At 44.5% G+C, this 20,376-nt stretch overlaps 1 protein-coding gene and 1 long non-coding RNA gene across 3 annotated transcripts in view; one reads left to right on the top strand and one right to left on the bottom strand.

Annotated features, from left to right (window-relative positions):
* The window catches only part of LOC110215405 (uncharacterized), a 46,734-nt gene extending 40,271 nt beyond the window's left edge, over nt 1–6,463 (bottom strand). Inside the window, exon 1 of the long non-coding RNA XR_002326498.2 lies at nt 6,295–6,463. This is a non-coding gene — a long non-coding RNA (uncharacterized LOC110215405). The remainder of the gene's footprint in view (nt 1–6,294) is intronic.
* Nucleotides 6,464–6,509: 46 nt separating this feature from the next.
* The window catches only part of OGDHL (oxoglutarate dehydrogenase L), a 64,700-nt gene continuing 50,833 nt past the window's right edge, over nt 6,510–20,376 (top strand). Inside the window, exons 1-2 of one of the 2 annotated variants that reach the window (XM_020997065.1) lie at nt 6,510–6,595; nt 14,143–14,275. In XM_020997065.1, coding sequence (XP_020852724.1) covers nt 14,274–14,275 — 2 coding nt within the window. In that variant the 5' untranslated portion in view covers nt 6,510–6,595; nt 14,143–14,273. The remainder of the gene's footprint in view (nt 6,596–14,142; nt 14,276–20,376) is intronic. The other variant, XM_020997066.1, reaches the window with a different exon arrangement.

The raw sequence follows: 20,376 nt of genomic DNA, 5'->3' as shown, positions 1-20,376 counted from the left end.
CAGCTTAGAAGGGACTATTGTTTTGGTCTGTATTTGCGCAATCCCACCACCATCTTCTAGCAGCATTTTGTATGTTATCATCATTTTGGGAGCAGAAGAATGATGTGTATCTTTCAGCCACTGGGAGGCCTAATAGAGTTGAAAGCAAAAAGCAGGCACACCAGGGGAAATTGGGAGGGGGCATAGCTAGGGGTCAGCTACTGAGGAATACAGCTAGCTAAGTGGCTGTCATCCACTGCCTGACCTAATTCTATTTTGTAGGCGGTAATTGTGTTAGCTCTAGGGTGGATGCATGCCCCAAAGATGGATGGTTTCTTTCATTGAAACTGACATGGAAAAGACTAGGCCCATCTCAGGGTATAAGAGAGACTGTGACAAATGTTAATAGGACATGGTGCCTGGAGAAAGTAAGGAAAAGGCTTGCTTTCAGGGTAAGGAGTGGAGAAGCAAGCCTTTATATGAGAAGTGCTTTGGCATTTGGAGAGACAATTGGATTCATCCCTGAGGCTTCAGTAAGTAACTATCCCAAAATCACAGATTTTCAGAGTTGAAAGAAACCTCTGAGGCCATCTATTCCAATTCACATCTGTCCAGGATTCCTCAACAAGTAGGCATCCAGCTTTCAGTTGAGGTTCTCTATTACACGATGATCTACTATTTCCTTACAGAGTCCATTCTACTCTTGGGGTCTATGGGGTATTCAGGGAGGACCAGCAGCTCTGATGTGAAGGCTTGCTGAGCCCTTTTCAGGGCTGCAGCATCCATCTTTGGTGTCCATCTTTCACCCAGCTCTCACCTGTGGCTCCAAGAAGCTGTAGCATGCTTGGTGGCCACAGCCCAGTAAAACTGATGGGCTAAACCAGGTTGAGAGTAATTGATAGGTCGCAAACCTATCAATGAGTTAGGAGGGTGTCTACCCCAAGCATGTGAAGACTTAGCTGGTGGAACGGGTGGATGAGAACAATTTGTTCCAATGACCATGAAGGATGGCTGAAGCAGATGCTGTGGTGCCCTTAGAGCTTGGTCAGACATGGATGCCAAGGTCAACCACTGCGTCCTGGGCCATCACCTGCCACTGGACTTTGCAACTCTGTCTCACTTAAATCCATTTCTCACCTGAGTCAAGACATCACCCCATGATGTCATTGGTGGTCTTCAAAAATAGAGGGATAAACAACAATAACAACTTTCTACTCTGGCAAAGCTCTAAACATTAGGAAACTTTTTAGGTACTCTGCCTTTCAATTGAGCCTAAGATCATATTAGGGTTTTTTTTTGTCTGATGTGTTATAATAATGCCTTAAACTGAGCTGTTAGTTTACTAAAATACCCATATCTTTTTCACATAAATTGTTGTCCACCCCCTCCACCGCCACATAGACACACTTCTTAAACTGATGAAGTTGATTTTTGAGCCCAAGTGTGGGACTTTCTGTTTATCTCTATTAAATTTCATCTTACTAGGTTCACCTCATCACTCTATCATATCCAAAACCTTTTGGTTTCTGAGTCTTTCATTTAATGTTTCACCTCTCCCTCCCATCTTTGTGTCATCAGTAAGCTTGATAAGTATGCCTTCTTCTTCTATGCCTTAATTAAAGTCATTGATAGGAATTAGGTTCATAGCATCTTCATATTGGAAAGATCCTCAGAGGTGATCTAGTCTGATTTCTAGACCCTAAGCATGATTCCTGTCTACAACATTCCCAGCAAATGAGTTTTATTCAGCCTCTGCTCAAATAAAGTTAGAGGGAATTCACCACTTCACAAGGTAGCCTTTTACACTTTTGGACAGCTATCAGTAGGAAATTTCCTTACATTAAGTCAAAATCCTTCTCCCAGGAACTTCTAGTCATCTGCCCCTATGTCTCCCCTTTTAGACAAATCAGAATATGTGCAATTTCTCTTCTATATGACAACTCTTTGAATATTTGAAAACAGGTGTCACCTCCCACAAGCAAGGAAACAAACATGTATTTATTGTGTGTACTATGGGCCAGGTACTGTGCTAAGCACTTTATATAACTATTATCTCATTTGAGGTTCATAACAACTCTGGGAGGTAGGGTAGGTGCTATTATTATGCCCACCTTAAAATTGAGGAGACTCTAGGAAGAGATAGGTTAAATGTCTTGCCAGGGTCATTCAGCTAATAAGTGTCTAAGGCTGGATTCCTGACTCCACACCCAGTGCTCTATCTACTGTGCCATCTAGCTACCTACAGTCTTCTCCAGGACAAATGTAACAAACGTTGTATAGCACTTTCCTCTCAAGAAGCCTATGAGGTAGATGGCTCAAATATTATTATGCCTATTTTTATAAGTAAGAAAACTGAGGGCCCACAAGGGTCAAATGATACGTGGCTCCAAATAAGGCTTTCTGATTTCAAGGCCAGGGCTCTTTCCCCCACGCTACACTTTAACTGTTAGTTAAAGACTATGATGACATTCTTATATGAGAGAAATGAAATAATCTAAACTTTTAATTGTCCCAAATGTTCTGTTTTAATCAGCAAAATTAACCCAATGCATTAAATTTAGAAAGCACGATCTCATTCCCTGCAGGAGCCAACAGCAGTTGATCTATTTATTTTGTTTCCTGGGCTTTTCTCTCTCTCTTCTCCATTATTAAGAACATTTGTGGGAAAATGGAATCTTTTTTTTTTAAACCATTGAAATCTAGCCAGGCGGTTTCCCAGAGAATTTTTGATTCTTGATTTTTATTAAATTTTCTAAATCATATGGTCCAATTGATGATTTCTGCCCTTCTTGTCCTCTCTAGCCTTCTCATTACTACCAGGACAATGGGTAGTGCAACGTTGAGATAACAATATCAGATTTCTTCAGGTCCTCATTTGCACTTAGAGCCCTGAGCTAGTTAAACATCTGAATTTAGGCCATGCAATCTTCTAGGGCTAAGCTCTGTAGTTTCTACCTGTTGAAGGACAAGAGCTAACATCCCTTCTAAATGTAATGCCCTAGGGACAAAACTCTGGTCACTATTTCCTAGTTATGGCTTTGCCTGAAAGAATGGAGATAGGTCTAAATGAAATTAGGCTTTAGAGAACTTCTGAAAAAATTTGGATCTGTGATTTTCATCTGCATAAGAAACTCTCATTTTCCAAACTCCCTCTGCTGATGGACACAGCAACTCAATAATAACTTATAGTCTTAGAGAGTTATCTGGTGCATTAAGAGGTTACGTGACTTTTCCAGGGTCTCACAGCTAGCAGTAACCATATTTTAAAGGGAGGACTTGAACTAAGAATTCTATTTTTCAAGGTTGACCTATTCACAAGGTTAGGTTTCTTTTCTTTGTCAAATAAATGCTGAAAAATCTAAATTGTAACTCTATCGCTTCACTGGACTGACACTTGAGGCCATATTTGCTTTAACATCGTCAGGTTTGGAAATAAGAGACAGTATGGCAGAATAGTTAGACTCAGCAGTCAGGAAGACCTGAGTTCAAATTCTGGCACTAAAAGGTGTATGAACATGGGCAAGTCATAATATCTGAGTGCCTCAAGTAATTTTCTAAGTGTGTATGTTACAAATGAATTACTGATCTGTATCTGTGGAGAGTTTCCATACCAAGAGTCGCCCATAATGATGATCTTGACCAAATGTGACAAGGACCAGAGCTGGAGGAATTATGATTTGTTAGCTACTTCTGGGAATCTGTCTTTTAAACCTTCAGCTTTATTCAGTAATTTCCCCAAACTCCCAGACAGGAACCATTCTTGAAAATGTTTCTAGTTGTTACTGATTCATTCTTGCTTTATCCTCTTTTGAGTCATCTAAATGATTCTTACACTCTCTCCCAAGGGGAATGGCTTTGATGATAAATCCATTTAAGACCCATTTGCTTACCGGAGGCTGCAGGCTGAGAGAGGGCAATCTTCTCTCTCAGTGTTGGAATTTACCAAAGTGTATGATTCCAGTTGCTTATACTCATAAATAACATGGGAGTCAAGTTTGCAATGTGTAATGAACAATCTTAATGTTCAGGTTTCTTGGATGAAAAGAATTGATAACAGTTTATTTAAATCACTTGCCTGTCTGATAGGTGGAGCATACATTAATACTTCCCATTCTATAGATGAGGGAGTCATAAGAGAGGCAATGTGGCATAATGGATGGAGCACTGACCTAGGAGCTAGTTAGATGTGGCTGAGTTCAAGTCTCACCTGTGAGACATGCTGGCTGAGTGACCCTGGCTGGATAAGTTAACTTCTCAATGTCCCACAACTCTCTATGATAAGCTGCAGAAAAGGTGCTGACTTTCACTGGAGTAGCATTCCCCATCCATTATCAGTGAAATCATAGGTCCTGGTGCTATGCATTTATAGGTGAGGAACAGACTCGACAGGTTAGGTGATTTGCCCTAGGGTCACATAGCCAAGAAGTGCCATAGCTGAGATTCAAAGCTCTGTAGGGACACTGCAGATTACCAGGAATGGCACTGAGGCTTTAGCTTCCCACATTTCCCATATTCTTCCAAATGCTTGGAGAATCCCTGTGCTGTTCTCTGAGTGGGTGCTGCAATGTGATTTCTGCAAATAAATAAAACTGAATCAGAGCAAACTGATTCTGGAACAAGCATATGAAGGAAAGAGCAAGAGTCGATGGCAAATTTGTGAATGACTTCATTTGCCACTAGCAAGTATAACAAAGGATTTTTTTCCATCTCAGAGAATAAGTCAAATCATTGATTTCACTTTTCTCTCATCTCCCCCCCCCAACCCCCACCATTTAACACCTTCATCTGAGCAGAACCAGTCAACTCTCCACTTCCCATGGGTAGTTCATTCACTTTTCTGAAATTCCCATGTCAAAATTTTAAACCTGAGTCGACTTTTTAATGCTATCCAGCCTGTTTCTGGGCAGCTGGGTGGTACAGTGGTTAGAGGGCTGGTCTTGGAGTCAGGAAGATTCACTTTCCTGAGCTCAAATCTGGCGTCAGACACTTACTAGCTGTGTGATCCTGGGACAAGTCATTTATCCCTGTTTGCCTCAGTTGCCTCATCTGTAAAATGAGCTGGAGAAGGAAATGGCAAACCCCTCCGGTATCTTTGCCAAGAAAACCACAAATGGGGTCACGAAGAGTCAGACACAGCTGAAACACAACTGAATAACAACAACAAAGCCTATTTCTGACCTGCTTTATGCCTCCTTATTGGGTATGAGGGAAGATAAACCTAGTAAAGGAGATATGCTTTAAAAAAAGAACAACCTTTTTCTGTGCACACCTATGTCAGGAATGTATTGTATTATACACTTAATTTTTTCCTGAAAGCCTTGAGTTTACAATCTAATAGGTATATAATAATATAGTAAATATAATAATAACCTAATAATATTTTATCTATCAATCTATTGAGCTATGTAGGCTTTTCGTTGTTATTATTCAGTCATTCATTCATGCCTGACTCTTAGTGACCCTCTGGACCACAGTACACTAGGTCCTTCTATCCTCCACTATCTCTTGAAGTCTGACAAGTTCATGTTCATTGTTTCCATGACACTATCTACTCATCTTATTCTTTGTTGTCCCCTTCTCCTTTCGCCTTCAATCTTTTCCACCATCAGAGTCTTTTCCAGTGGGTCCTGTCTTCTCATTATATGGCCAAAGTACTTAAGCTTCAGCTTCAGTATTTGTCCTTCCAGTGAATAGTCAGAGCTAATTTCTGGGACAGCAAGAGTGTGTGTGTGCACTTTTATTTTAAGGATCATGAGATTAGAGATAGAGAGGTGAAGGATGGAAAAGGTTATCTACTTTGCTCCTTCCTCCATTTTTACTGATGAGCAAAGAGGCTCCTCCATTTCACCCCTCCCTTCTTCTACTTTCAAAACAATACAATAGATTATGTCCTTTGAGGACCATGGTAGAAAACTCGTCACCACAAATTTGATCGCTAGGTAATGATTTTTTTTTTTCTTTTTGACCATAGAAACCCTTTGAAGCCAAGATACAAGAGGGGATGCAATTAGCACTTTCCTTAGGCTGGTCCTCTGAGCACATAGTCTGTTAACTGGGCCTACCCTCAAAGTTTCCCATCTATGTAGGAGCTTTCAGTGATTGAAAGTTGCCAATGGGGCCTCGTAAAGACGTCCTTAGGCGCACCTAGAGTCACCTGGCAGCCTCAGTGGGTCATCTTGTACTATGGACCCTCAAGCACACATCCAACAGCAGGGCCAGGAGACCACAGGTCAAGCTGCCAAGGTGGTAGGGGGATAATCTTGCTAGGTCCTGGGGAGAGACTAAAAGGGATTTGAAGTGAGTGGAACCACTCACCTCCTGCCTCTTCTAAGACTGGTTGGGAGGTGAGACCCACATGGCTCGGAGGGATGCAGAGGCTGTTGTGCGCCACACCTGGGGATGGATCCCTTTCCTTGCTATGAGCCCCACCGCCTCGTCCATCCTGCCCTGGAGATCGCCCCCTTCCCGCCCATGCCTTGATGAACAGGAGGAGGGGCGGGCTTTCCGACGCGACCCATTGTGACGCCACGACGCCGAGAGAACCCAGAGAAGCGAGCTCTGCTGGGACCGGAGCTGCCAAGCGTTGCAAGAGATTGTCAATGGCCACGTGACCCAGGTAAATTTCACTCTCCCGGACTACGCCCCCCCAACTCCGTAGGCCCCCAGCTCCGGCAGCCTCCCGCGCCCGGCTCAGGTCGGCTCCTGCCGTCACCCGGAGGTGGGGGGTGAGCCTAAGTTTGCCGCCGTCCCCGCTGCTGCTGCCCATTAGCCGGCCTGGTGGCGCGGCTCTTTTCCCGGGTCTGGATGAGAGCCCCTCTTGCCCGGCTCCTTCTCTGGCTGCCCGAACGTGGGGGACCCGAGGCGGGAGAGGGAAGGAAGGGACAAAGCTTGGAGGTCCCGCGGCCGGAGACCGGATCGGCCGGGCGACCTCCGAGCCCTGGCGCCTGCAAGTCAAAAGGACCCCCCCCCATTCTTGGGGACACAGCTCCCTTCTCCGGTGACTTTGGAAAGGTCACTCTTTTTTTCCCACTCCGAAGGCAGGGGAAAGGAAGAGTGGATGGGCAGCCCACGTCTCTGCGCGCCCTGAACTGGGGATGGGAATGGGCATGCCCCTACCTAGAAGGCTGCCGCAAGTGGACAGGGCAGGTTACTCTTCCACGGGCACCTCTGCTTGGGGAGGCCAGGCCCGCCAGCCTCGAGGGGCCCTCAGGGGAGAGCGTTGCCTTTGTGAGGAACATGACTTTGTGGATTGCCCTTCAAGAAGGGACAAGAGGAGGCCTGAGGGAGGGAGGAAGGAGAGCCCAACGCATCCCTGCTAGGGGCGGCCGGGAGAGACTTTTGCCGCATCCCTGTGATCCTTCCCCACCCTCCAACTGTATTTGCGAAAAGTTTTCATTTGGTGTGTACCCTTTTCCTCGCGGACGGGAGGAGGAGTTAGCTTAGGTTCTAGGTCAGGCTCTTGCAACAGGATCCCTAAAATTTATCGAGGTCAGATCTGGAGGGCAAGGAAAGGCGGAGTCATCCCTTAAAACTGAGTGAGGGATTGGCTGAGACGTTTGGAAGCTGCTAGGTCTAGGAGATGGGGGAATTGACTGCAGGGCTAAGCTGGGAAGGACTACATTAACCCAAAAGAGCGAATCTCCAACGGTGGAATTTCAGGCATCATTGGCTCCCTCTCATATCATACCACCAGACAGTTCCTTTCCACAAACAGCCAGCCACTCATCCAAGGCTAATCTCGAGCTCTGCCATGTCCCATCCTTTCCACTTAGTAGGGATATCTTATGTCTGGTGAAGCACACCAGACTTTCTTGGGCTTATCAGGGAGGCTCTCTTGTTCTGGGTGGGAGATACCAGGCCTCCTCTCCACCTGGTCCACCAGCAGAATCAAGGAATTTGGAATCGTGGAACAAAATGGGACTGCTTGTTTCTGGATTTTGAAAAAAATCACTCATTTACCAAAAATCAGCTGAACACTGATAGGATCCAAGGGAAGACAATGTGCTTGTTGGTCATGGGATCATCGATTTGGGGCTTTAATGGACCTTAAAGATTGTCTAGAGTAGATCAGCCACCTCATTTTAGCGATTGTACCCAAGGAGGCTGTGGTTTGCCCAAGGTCTCACAGGTAGGGTCAGAAGTGGGATTTGAACCTAGGTCTTCTGACTCCGACGTCAGTGTACTTTCTACTGTAGCAACCTTCCTCTCTGAAACAACACTATTGACTTTCCTAAAGCTCAGCTCTCACCAAGTCTCAGCCCTTCCTCCACCCTCCTTATCTCTTCATTCAGTAAAAGCTCCAATGGCTCCTATTACCTCCCAGGTCAAAAATAAAATCTTCTGGCTTTTAAACCTTTTATAACTTGGTCCCTTCCTACCCTTCTTTCCAGTCTTCTTACACCTTACTCACCTTCATGTATTTTTTGATTCAGTGCCTTTGGCCTCCTCGCTATCCCTCCCATAAGACATTCCATCCCTATACTTGTGGCATTGCTACTGGCTGTCCCCCATGCTTAGAATTCTCTCCCTTTTTATCTTTTTCCTGACTTCATGGCCTTCTTCAAGTCTCAGTTAAAAATCTCACCTTCTGCAAGAAGTCTTTCCAGATTCTCTTTAATGCCAACGCTTTCCTTCAAAGACTATCCCCAGTTTATTTTGTCTTTCATTTGTACATAGTTGTTTGCATGTTGTCTTCTGCGTTAGAATGTGAGCTTCTTGAGGGCAGGACCTGTTTTTGTCCCTTCTCCCCCTTCCCCCACTCCCCTTGCATTTAGCACTGTTCCTGGCACATAGTAGGTGCTTAATAAATAACCATTGATTTGCTTGGGCTGATACTGACACATCTGTGCCACCTTGTATGATATTGTACTCTTGCCATTCTCCTTGTTCACAAACCCTATTTGACAACAAATTCTTTTATTTTTAAGCCAGCAATGAATGTTATTTAATGTTCTTTAAGACCCTTTACAATAATCATCCCAAGTCATTCTTCCTGAGCTTTGTTATACAAATTGAGCTCTTTACAGCCCCAGCACATGCCTTCTACATTCCTGCATTGATAAGCCTGCTCTTAACTCCCCTCTCCTGAAAGCCCCTCCTCTCTGCTGCCAGATGTTATCCTTCTTTCATTGTCCAGAGACTGGTCTCCTCTTTCTGCTCCCCACCCCTTTTCATGGAGCCTTCCCAGACTACTCAAATTCACCTAGAATCCTTCTCTCTGAACTCATAGTTTATTCATGAGAGGAAAGAGTAACTATAGTAGTATCCACAGTGTTAAAAAGTCATCAAAAGTACGCATGAAAGTCTAGCCAGTGTATTTTGGATGGTTGGATCACTTACTAAATTATCCTGATTTAGCTCTATACTGAGCCAAGTTCTCAGTCTCCACATGTCTCCAGGCCCTAGAGATATATCCTAGAGACCAGCTCCCTCATGGACCAAACCTAGACATTCTTCTATGACCTTGGGCTAAATTTGGTCTATACGTAGTTTTCTAATTTTAATTTTTTTTTTAAATTTGAAGCCTTACTGATATTTATTTTTCTTTAGTCATTTCCTATTAGATATTCCCCACATTTCCCCTGCCTGTGTCGTACACATCCTTGTAACAAAGAAAAAACTAATTAACCATAGCAACAATTAGTATTCATTGTTTTTCCATTCGAAACTCCAGCAACTGAGTAGAAGGAAACTGGTTTCATCATTTGTCTTCCAGAACTAATGTTCTTGTTGTTGTTCAGTCATATCCTAAGATACTGGAGTGGTTTGCCATTTCCTTCTCCAGCTCATTTTACAGATGAAGAAACTGAGGCAAGCAGGGTCACTTGCCCAGGTTCACACAGCTAGTAAGTGTCTGAGGCTGGATTTGAACTCAGGAAGATGAGTCTTCCTGACTCCAGGCCTAGCACTCTAATCCACTTGCCCACCTTGGCTGCCCCTAGAACTAATATTGGCCAATGCATTTAATCTGGGTTCAGTTTGCCTTGTAGCATGGTTTTCATCTCCAATGTTATAGTCATCGTATATATTGTCTGTTCTCTTGACTCAGCTTCCTTTGCTCTGCATCAGTTCATACAGTACCTCCAGTATTTCACTGAATTCCTCATGTTCTTTGTTTCTGACAGCACAATAACATTCCATTATACTTGTATATCATAATTTGTTCAGCTTCCCTACTCGTCTCACTTTAAATATTCCGTTCTTAAAGTTACTTCCTCTCTGGCCCTCCACCTTTATATGCCTCTATTATTTTCGAGAATTACAGTCTCTCAATATACTTGTCTTGGGTCTTGAAAGCTATGGAAGTCTGTGGAACACCCTGGAATCCCAAGGATTCTCTGGGTTTGGCCAATCTGCTGAGGAATAAGCTTATCCTCCGTCTAATCCAGTCAGGGCAGCTAGGTAGCTCAGTGGAGAGAGTGCCCTGCTTGGAGTCAGGAAGCCCTAAGTTCAAATCCAGCCTCAGACACTAACTACGTGACTCTGGGCAAGTCATTGAACACTGTTTGCCTCAGTTTCCTCATCTGTAAAATGAGCTGGAGAAGGAAATGGTAAACTACTCCAGTATCTTTGCCAAGAAAACCCCAAATGGGGTCACGAAGAGTCAGGCACCACTGAAAATGACTAAACCACAACAAACACTTTGAATATTTCCTAGTGCCTAGCACAATGCTGAACACATAGTAGGCCCTTAATAAATAATTTTTTTTGAATTGAAAACCAATCCATAAACATTCATTAAGTGCCTACTGTGTACCAGGCACTGTACTAAGCACTGGGGATACACAAAGAGGCAAAAGATAGTCCCTGTCCTCAGGGAGCTTATAATCTAATTGAGGTGGGAAGGGGGAAAAAAGAGAATCCTTCATGAATTTATATGTCATCCTTAGGATCCATTTCCATATCTAGGTCTCTGTCTTGTCTCGGAAAAGTTCACATGGTAGATTCCATGTTGATGCTGCCCCTCTTTTCCATTTATTCAGGTGCTGTTTCCTTAAGCATTGGCTTCTGAATTGCATCCGCCATTTTCTTTCTTTAGGCCAACAGTCAAGTCAATAAGGAGGTTCCATGGGATAGTACAGAGAATCACCTCCAGGAACTCCCTGCTCCTAGTTCCCTTGGGGAAGTCACTTAATTTCTCCATAAAATGAGGGGATGGGTGGGTGGGAATAGGTGGCTTCTAAAGCCCTTTCTGGCTCTAGGTTCATGATCCCATGATCCTTGGATACCAGTCTCAGTGTGGAGATGGGCCATTTACATGAACGTTTGACTAATCAGACGATGCTTTGATGAGTGCCAAATGGATGGGCCACAGGGCAAGTACCCCTGAGAGTTCTGAGAAGGGAGCAATCACTGTGGATGTAATGGCAGCATTTTAGGGCCTGTAAAGATTGCTGGGTTCAAATTCAGCCTTTGGGGGATAGAGACCAGACCTGGGATTTCAATGGCATAGGGAAGTCCCTCGATGAGGACTCTCTCCATCAGCGCAGGTCTTCATCTTCCCCACCTCAAGAGTTTCAGATGTTGTCTAAAGCACTGGAAGCTTACACAAATTGCTCACTGTCATAGAGCTGGGATATGTTGGATTTGGGGCTTGAACCCGGGGAAGACCCAGGTCTTCCTGGCTTCAGGGTTGGCTTTCTATACCACTAATGTCAAACTCAAATAGAAGGATCCCTGCAGCCCCTATTGACTTAGAAAACCACAAATTATCATCATCTGTATTGTATTGTATTTTTATTTATTTTTGTTCAACATTTTCCAATTACATTTAGCCAATATTTTGACACCTCTGCTCCAACACTAGTTATTCAGTGACTTGGCCATGGTCACTGAACTTCAGTTTTCTCACCAGTAAAATGGGGATGATAATGCCTGTAATGATTAGTGAGATCGTGTAAGTAAAGAGCTTTGCAAATCTTAAAATGCTAAGGAAATGTCACTCGATATTGTTATTAACCGTGATGGAGAGGTAGGAAAGAGAATTCAGAACTGAAAATAAAATAAAATCGAATTTTTAGAAAACTTTTTAAGTAAGTGCTATCCCCATCCTCATTTTACAGACAGAGGTTAAGTAATTTGTTCAGGGTCACAAAGCTAGTGGGATTTGAACCCCATTGTCTGACTCTGAGTCCTGTGCCCTTTTTCATACCCTTGCTGCCTCTGATTATCATGAGCAAAAGAAAGCTTTGGAGAAGTAGGAAGTGATCTACATTTCCAAGGCAGGTGAGAAGGAGCAGATGGGTGGAGCAGTGGAAGTGTATTTACCCTAGAATCAGGAGGACCTGAGTTCAAATTAGCCTTGAACACTTACTAGCTGTGTGACCCTGGGCAAGTCACTTAACCCTGATTGCCTCAAAAATTTAATTAAATTAAAAAAACAGCAAAGCAAGTCCAAGGCAGGTCAGAGTGGAGAGAAAAGATATTCCAGGGAGACTTGTAATCTGGCATGCCCTTCTTGACCCCATCCTCAGAGACCAATTAAGGGAGTTGGGGGCCTCTGGCCTAAGGTCTTCTCATTTGTAGGCTGCGTCTAGAGGAAACTTTGACATCTGGGATTTGATTCTGATGTTATTGCCGGGAAGGAAGCTGAGATTGATGGATTGCTGATTGGGCAGTTCCACCCAATTGTCCTTAATGACAGCAAGAAACAGGCAAAGCTGATGATGCCTTTCGAGCCCTTTCTTCCGAACTCCCTCCCTCTTTCTCTCTCTGTCTCTCTGTCTCTGTCTCTGTCTCTCTGTGTGTGTGTGTCTCTCTCTCTCTCTCTCTCTCTCTCTCTTTCTCTCTCTCTCTCTCTCTCTCCCTCTCCCTCCCTCTCTTACTGTCTCCCTCTTTCCCTCTCTCCTCTCTTCCTCTCTCCCTTTCTCTCCACCCCTCCCCCTCTTTCCCTCTCTCCTCTTCTGTCTCTCCCCATCTCTTTGTATCTCTTTTACTCCTCTCTTCCTCCCTCTCCCCATCTTCTGAAACCCTTTTAAAATTCCAGCCAGAGCAGAGTCCTGGATGGAAGCCAGGCCTTGCAAAGGCTGGAGCTTGTGGCTGGGCCCTGCTGGGTACACAGAGTCTCCTGCTGAGTTCCGTGAAGGTGAATGCCCCAGAATCGTGTGAGTCCTTGGTCAGTCTGCAGGTGCCAGCTGAGGTCACTCCCTGGTTGATGAGTTTTCAAAACAAAATGTTCTCCCAGCTGGCATTTATGGGATGGTGGTAGTCAACTCTTTCCTGAGCTCATAGATCTAAACTCTGATTCTCCCAGAGCTTGAGGAGCTGCTTTTGGCTGAACAGGTTGATGTTTCAGCTGGATTTTCCTTAGCTGTAGTTGGGATACTTAGATCCCAGCCCTGAGCCATGATTCTTATTAAGGGGGAATTCTAGAACTTCTGAATGTTCAGGCTCTTGTGATCCCAGAGCTAGCCCTTGGTGTGAGGTCTAGAGTTCGGTTGGCTGGGATGATGCTTACACCTTTCCTTTGAATGATGTTACGTATTTTTCAAACTGCTTTTGTATCCGTGCTCACCTTAAATATGCCATGTCAGGTAGGTATTATAATCCCCATTTTCCAGATGAGGAAACTGAGGCCCACAGAAATCCAGATAACTTTTTTTAAGAAAGAGTTTGAGTATTAGTTATACTAGAAGACCTCTAGGGTCTCTTCAGATTCTGGGACAATTAGTGGTAGAATCGGGTCTAGAACCCAGGTCTTCTGACTTCAAATCCAAAATTCTTTCCTCCTTTACTTTGTTTGTGGCATCCTTAGGGCAGCTAACCCTGTAGAGCTATTCGGCATCTCTTCTATCGGTTGCTTTTTTATACATGTGTTCTCTGCCCTGTGCTGCAAGTTCTGTGAAGGTAGGGTTTGTGTCTTACACACTGTCTCCCGTAGTGCTAGGCATGTATGCAGAAAGTGTTTGATGAGTGAATGGGTGAGTCCATCATTGAGCCGGTGCAGGCAGAGATGTGCCACACTGACGTGTGTGTGTGTGTGTGTGTGTGTGTGTGTGTGTGTGTGCGCGTGCATGCGCTTAGAAGTCACCCAAAGAGAGGGCTTGGCAGCAAGAGCGCTGAATGACCTCCTTCCTGGAGTGTGCCCTGGCTCCTGGCCCAGTGACTCAGCGTCTTTCATCTCAGGCTCTGACTTACTCTGGCCTTTCCTTCCCTTTTGTCCAGACGTGACATCCATTGCTATTTGGATCTCGTCTTCCCCTGTATGAGAAGACATTTCTGTCAGTTCCCAGGGGACGCAGGACCCTGGACTCTGGCCCCGCTGACCTCTGAGCTTTTGACCGCTGCTCAGCCTCATGTAAGTAGGGGGCACACAAAAGACCCTTGCCTGTCCTCTGCCATCCCCTCCCCAGCCCCATCCTTCCCAGAATCTGTCTTCAGGAGGATGTTCAACTTTTGCTTCTGGTGATCAGCCCTTTTCCTGAGTGCCTGGTTTGGGCAAGAGCTGGGTAGCATCACACATCCCAGCCAGAGTCCCCAGAAAAAGCAAGATCCCAATGAAGCAATGAATAAGTCAGCATCCCTGAGCCAGGGAACACCCCCAGAGATTTCTGGGCATGGAAACCCTAGTCTAGGGAAAGCAAATGAATAAGCAAAGATGGTAACTAAGGGAGAAGCAAGAAGCAGGACCCAGAATGTGAGGCCTTGGCTCTTAGGAGAGCAGAACTTGAGAGTTGGAAGGACTTTTAGATGTATTGTAGTCTCACTCTTTCATTTTACAGATGAGGAAACTGAGGCACTAATAAGTTAAGTGATTTGTCCAGGGTCACCAAGTTAACAGAGCTGATTTTTTTTAACCCATTAGTTCAAACATTCATTAAATGTCTATTAGGTACCAGGCCCTGGGGCACTGGGTCAGGCTTCTGACTCCAAATCCAATGATCTTTCCACTGGTCCACATTGCCTCTTATGCATGTGAAGTCAAACTGGGTGCTTTTCTCCCAAAGCTGTCTGTCATGCTGGGATCACAGCTAGGACCTTCCCAAGTCTTCCTTTCTCTAGGTTCATGATATGTCTCCTCTGGAGGTATTGTTGAAGGAATCCACAAATCATGTCACACATTGGGTTCCCTGGCTGCTGTGCTCAGGGATTAGAATCCCAGCAACTGCTATAGAATAAACTGTATTTCAGAACACAGGGACATTTGCATCTCCCAAAGATGTTAGCCCTTGTCCTCTAACTGAAAGCATTATTAATCTCCCATGTTGTGGATCGGTATTCGGGAAGGTCCCGTTTACTAGGAGATCCTGCAGAGAATTTATACAGTAGACATGTGGCACAAATACTGACTGCATTTGTGTGTTTTAGGGCAGCGAGGTGACGTCATAGCGCACACAGCTCTGGGCCTAGAGTAAGAATGACTGGTCTTCCTGAGTTCCAATGCAGATTCAGACACTTATTAGCTGTGTGACCCTGGGCAAGTCACTTAATCCCTGTTTGCCTTAGTTTTCTCATCTGTCAAATGAGCTGGAAAAGGAAATGGCAAACCACTCCAGTATCTCTGCCAAGAAAACCCCAAATGGGGTCCCAAAGAGCCAGACATGACTGGAAACAACTGAACAACAAATTTGTGTTTTTTAGCTTTTAAAGGAAGATGCAGTTGAAGGGTTGAGCCTGAGATGGTGCTGGGGGTAGGCAAGATAGGGAGCCACGTTATGGTGCAACCATCAAGGGGATGCAACAGGGAATACTTTCTAAAAAAAAATACTACTTTGTTTCTTAAAAAATAAATGCACATGTCTTTTAAAAGTAAAATATTCTGCTCTCCATGGCCTGTAGGAATTTATTCTGTGATGAAGTCACTAGGAGCTTAAAAATTTCAAACTTTCTCTTGCCTGTAGGAAAAGAGCAAAGGATGGGGTAACTGAATATACAACACCTTTCAGATGGTGGAGGCTCAGGAAATGTCTGTCTTAGGTAATAATGGACAGCAGTCATTAGGATTTCATTAACTATGTTTGGTTCTCTTGTGAATATCACCCCTAGAAAAGAGAACACCACCTCCTACTATTCGGTATAATTCAAGGAGCACTTATTAAGCACCTGCTGTACATAGAACCCTATCTAAATGGCCCTCAATGAACTGTACTGGGAAAGTGCTTTCTCCATCTCCCTTTTCTTTTTCAGACTTGTCTATACCTAACTTCATGAATACAGGTAGTTAGTGGTGAAGTGTTTTTTTTTTTTTTAGTGTTAGACCTGGAGTCAGGAAGGCCTGGATTCAAGTACTGATTCAGATTCGTGTGACTCTAGACAAGTCTGTTCTAGGTACTGTGATCTTAGAAAAGGGAGGTGAGGGGAGGAGAGCATGAGCAGAGACTTGGAGGTGGGAATGAGAATGACAAGGAGACAGCTGGGCTGGAGCAGAGATTATATGGCAAGAAGAGAGGTGTGCTTGAGAAGTTTAATGTTCCATTTTGGATTTGTCCATTTTGGCAATTCTGTGTGGAACAATATCTCTTGTCCTTTGACTTATGACTATAACTTTATGCTGCTTGGGGGCCCCCATGTAGCTGTAGCACCTGTCCCTACCTCCCCCCCTTCCCCAGGTTCTTTAAATTTATGTTTACCTCAGAAATAATTACAGGGCTCCCTCCGCTAACATAAGGTTCCCAACTGTAGTCTAGCTTTAACGTCTCCTGAGAAATTCTCTGTTATGGAATGGCTAACCCTCCGCTCCAGACGTTTTTCTCAGGTTACATCTCAGTTGTTAACAACTGTATCAGAAACTTTCCTCCTTGTTCCCCTTTCCCGTGGGGGTGGGGATGGGGATGGGAGTGGTGGGTTACTTGTCTCTAGATCTCTAGGGTCATGGGACAGGGAAATGCAGAGCCAGCTCTGAGTTCAGCTGTCCAGCATGGTGGGGTTTGTTTTCCCATCTAAATAGATGGAGTCGTGCAAGCAGGGGTGGGAGGGGGGCAGATCTTACAGTGACAGGGTCCCCTTTCAAACAGTAGAATCAGAAACTACCCACTCAGCTCTCTAATGATTAACCTTGTTGGATCTGGAAAGTACAGTGAGGGCCTGAGCCGGGAGCTGGGCAGAGCTACTGACCATAAATGGACATTCATCCTGAACCCACCCCTGGGGTTTCCTTGGTAACAAATTGTAAAGCAGAGCTGAAGGAGTCTTATCCAGGAGGTCTGTTGTGGGAAGGGCCCCAAAGGTGTCATTGGACTAATGGGCTTTTCTTCTTTGTTTAAAGTGCCAAGGGACGATCCTCTGGGCCCAGTGGGCCCAGTGTCAGGGAGGGTTGCCTATGGCGTGAGTACAACATCAGCAGTTAACCCTAGTGCCAGCAGGACAATGGAGTTTGTGTGTCTTTGTGCAACATTAGTAAAACAATCAGCCTGGAGTCAGTGATGTCCTGGTGACCAACTGCCCCCTACTATCGTCATTTTCTACCAATATTTATTACTGCTGCTGTGCTGTGGGCACTGAGTGGGGGTGGAGTTGAGGGTAGGGGCACACAGACTACTCTGGACCTACAAAGCTCTCCTCTTTACCTCCCAAGTTTAGAACCACTAGCTTCCTTCAAGGCATAGCCACCTTTACGAGAAGCCCATCCCAATCCCTCCAGCTGCTCTCTTCCCCAACACCAATGACTTCGCATTCACTTTCCAGGTCTTTTTTATTCACAGGTAGAGTATAGTGTTGTTTCCTCAAGTAGAATTTAAGCTTAGTAAAGGGCAGGAATTTCCTTTTTTGTCCTTGTATCCCCAAACCTAGCATGTTGTAGGCACTTAATGTATGCTTATTGATTAATTGATTTGAAAATTAATGAGCCTGTTGAAGACAGGGATTCTACATTACAACCTAATTAGGGAGATGGGACAGAAGTCTCACTCCCTACCCCCTTTTTAAGTAAGAGTGGTCGGATAATGGATAAAGGCCCGAAATTCATTAGATGTTCCTATCATCCATCTGATCCATTGACCCACTTTCTGTCCTTATCCCTGCAATCTACCAATCTAGGTCTCTTGTTCTTAGGGATTTTTTTTTTTTTAGGAAAATCAGCCTACTAGATTTATCACAGATTTCCATTTTATAGCCTTAACTGGGATCTCATGATTGCACAGGAATCCTTCTATCTCTTATTGACCCCTCCCTCTCATGTTACCCCAGCAGACTGTTCCAAACATTGTCCTCCAACCCCCAGTTCAACTTCTATCCCCAGCAGAGGGTCTCCCTTCTGCCCCAAGACTGAGACCATCCATCCTGAGCCATCTCATCTCCCCTTCTTCAGTCCTCTCTCATCACCCATTCTACCCTTTCCTCCTGTCTCAAGGGGTGAAGTTGCCATCTTTCTTTCCAAGGCTAACCCTCCCATTTGTGCGTGTCCTTCAGCTCATCGCTTCTTTCACACTCCAGGATTTTGTTTAACAACAAATATTTATAAGGTGCCTACTCTTTGTGAGGCCCTGTGCTAGCTCCTGAGGGTGCAGAGATGAAAACAAAATCAGACTCTGTCTGCCTCCCTAGGAACATATATACTACTGGGGAGTGAGACATATAAGAGAGTACAAGATAATATAAGGGAGGAGAAAGTTCTAATGACTAGGGGAATCATGAAAGACTTTCTGGAGGAAGAGACACTTGAACTGGGCTTTGAAGGGAGATGGAAATTCTAAGAAGTTGAGGATGTACATTCTAGATGTGGGGTTAGCCTGCATAAAAGCTTGGAGATGGGAGATGAGCTTGGAGGAAGATAATTTAACCAAAGGGTAAAAATGTAGAATATGTGAAAGGGAATAAAGTGAAACAAGGCTGCAGTGTTTAGCTGGAGGCACTTTGTGAGGGTTGTACATGCTAGCTGGAGGAGTTTGGCTTTCATTCTAGAGGTCACAGGGCCCCTGAAGATTCTTTTTTTTTTTTTTTTTTTGCTTTTAGGCAATTGGGTTAAGTGACTTGCCCAGGGTCACACAGCTAGTAATGTCAAGTGTTTGGTCTGAAGCCATATTTGAACTCAGGTCCTCCTGACTTCAGGGCCGGTGCTCTATCCACTGCGCCACCTAGCTGCCTCTCCCCCGAAGATTCTTGAGTGACATAGACTGACAGAACTGTGCTTTAGGAAGATTATTAGAGAGGAAGTGAGGGTTCCTAACTTTTTGTGTGTCTTGAACCCCTGTGGCAGTCTGGGAAGCCTATGTACCCCTTCTCACACTTTTAAAAGCAAAAAATAAAAATGTGTAAGATTACAAAGGAAACGGATTATATTGGTTATATATAGTTATCTATCCACATATCTACATGCATATATGTGTATGTGTGTGTGTGTGTGTGTGTGTGTGTGTGTGTGTGTGTGTGTGTGTATACACCAAGTTCAGAGACCCCAGGTTAAGAACCTTTGGACTAGAGAGGGAGGGAGACCCATGAGGTGGCTACTGTCATAGTCACCGAGAAAAGTGAGGAGGGACCTGGACTGGGGCAGCTATGCCAATAGGGAGAAAGTATTGGGGAGGAGGGGGTCGGTTCATTGATCATCTTTCCTCTCTCTTTCATCTTTACCCTTTTTACTGGCTTCTTTTCTTCTTTATCTACAAATGCAGTGTAGTGCATATAATAAGTGCTCAAGAAATTCTTGTTGAATAAAATTGTGAATTAAAGTGCTTACTGGCCTAAAAATGAAAAATCCCTTGATTTTCCTCAGAGTGCTTGGGGTTCTTGATGGTGTTATTTCCTTAGACTGTTGTCTTGTTTTTCTCTTCCTCTTTGTAGTCAGGTCTTTAGAAATAGTGGACTGTGTTTATTGTATTCCTTTCCTCAGTGCCCAGCAATCTGGCTTCTTTCCTCCCCTTCCTACTGAAAATGCTTTCTCAAAGGGTCGCTTAGTCACCAAACCCAGTGGTCTTTTCAGAGGAGGTGGTATGCTGTGGTGGAAAGAGCATTGGCTATGGAGTCAGAGGATCCAGGCTCAAAACCCACCTCTGACACCTACTATGTGACCTTGGCAAAGCCACTCACCTTCCCTTGGCCTCATCTGTAAAATGGGCAGAGAGGAGGGGTGGGGTTTGGGTCAGATAGCCTCTGAGATTCCTTCCAGCTATAGTTGCATAATCCTATGACCTCGAAGGTCATCTGGTCCAATTCGTATGTAAATATCATCCCCATACCTGGCATGTAGTAATCCTTGCTAGAAGATATCCAAGAATGGGGAATCTACTCCTTTCTTTGGGCGACTTGTTCTGCTCTAGCAGTGCTCCAATTGCTGGGGAATTCTTCTTCCCATCAAGCTTAAATTTTCCCGTTCTTAACTTTCACCCACTGTTCCTAATTCTGTCTTCTTGGGCAAGCTATTAGTCCTTCATATGACAGTTTTTCTAATACAGGAAGGCACAACTGTCGTGTCTACCCTATGTCTTTTCTCTAGGTAAACATCTCTACCTGATTCCTTTCATC

Source organism: Phascolarctos cinereus, unplaced genomic scaffold (assembly GCF_003287225.1).
Source record: "Phascolarctos cinereus isolate Bilbo 61053 unplaced genomic scaffold, phaCin_HiC Scaffold_3;HRSCAF=262, whole genome shotgun sequence".
In the NCBI taxonomy this organism is placed as follows: Eukaryota; Metazoa; Chordata; class Mammalia; order Diprotodontia; family Phascolarctidae; genus Phascolarctos; species Phascolarctos cinereus.
This window is presented reverse-complemented; position numbering and strand designations above follow the sequence as displayed.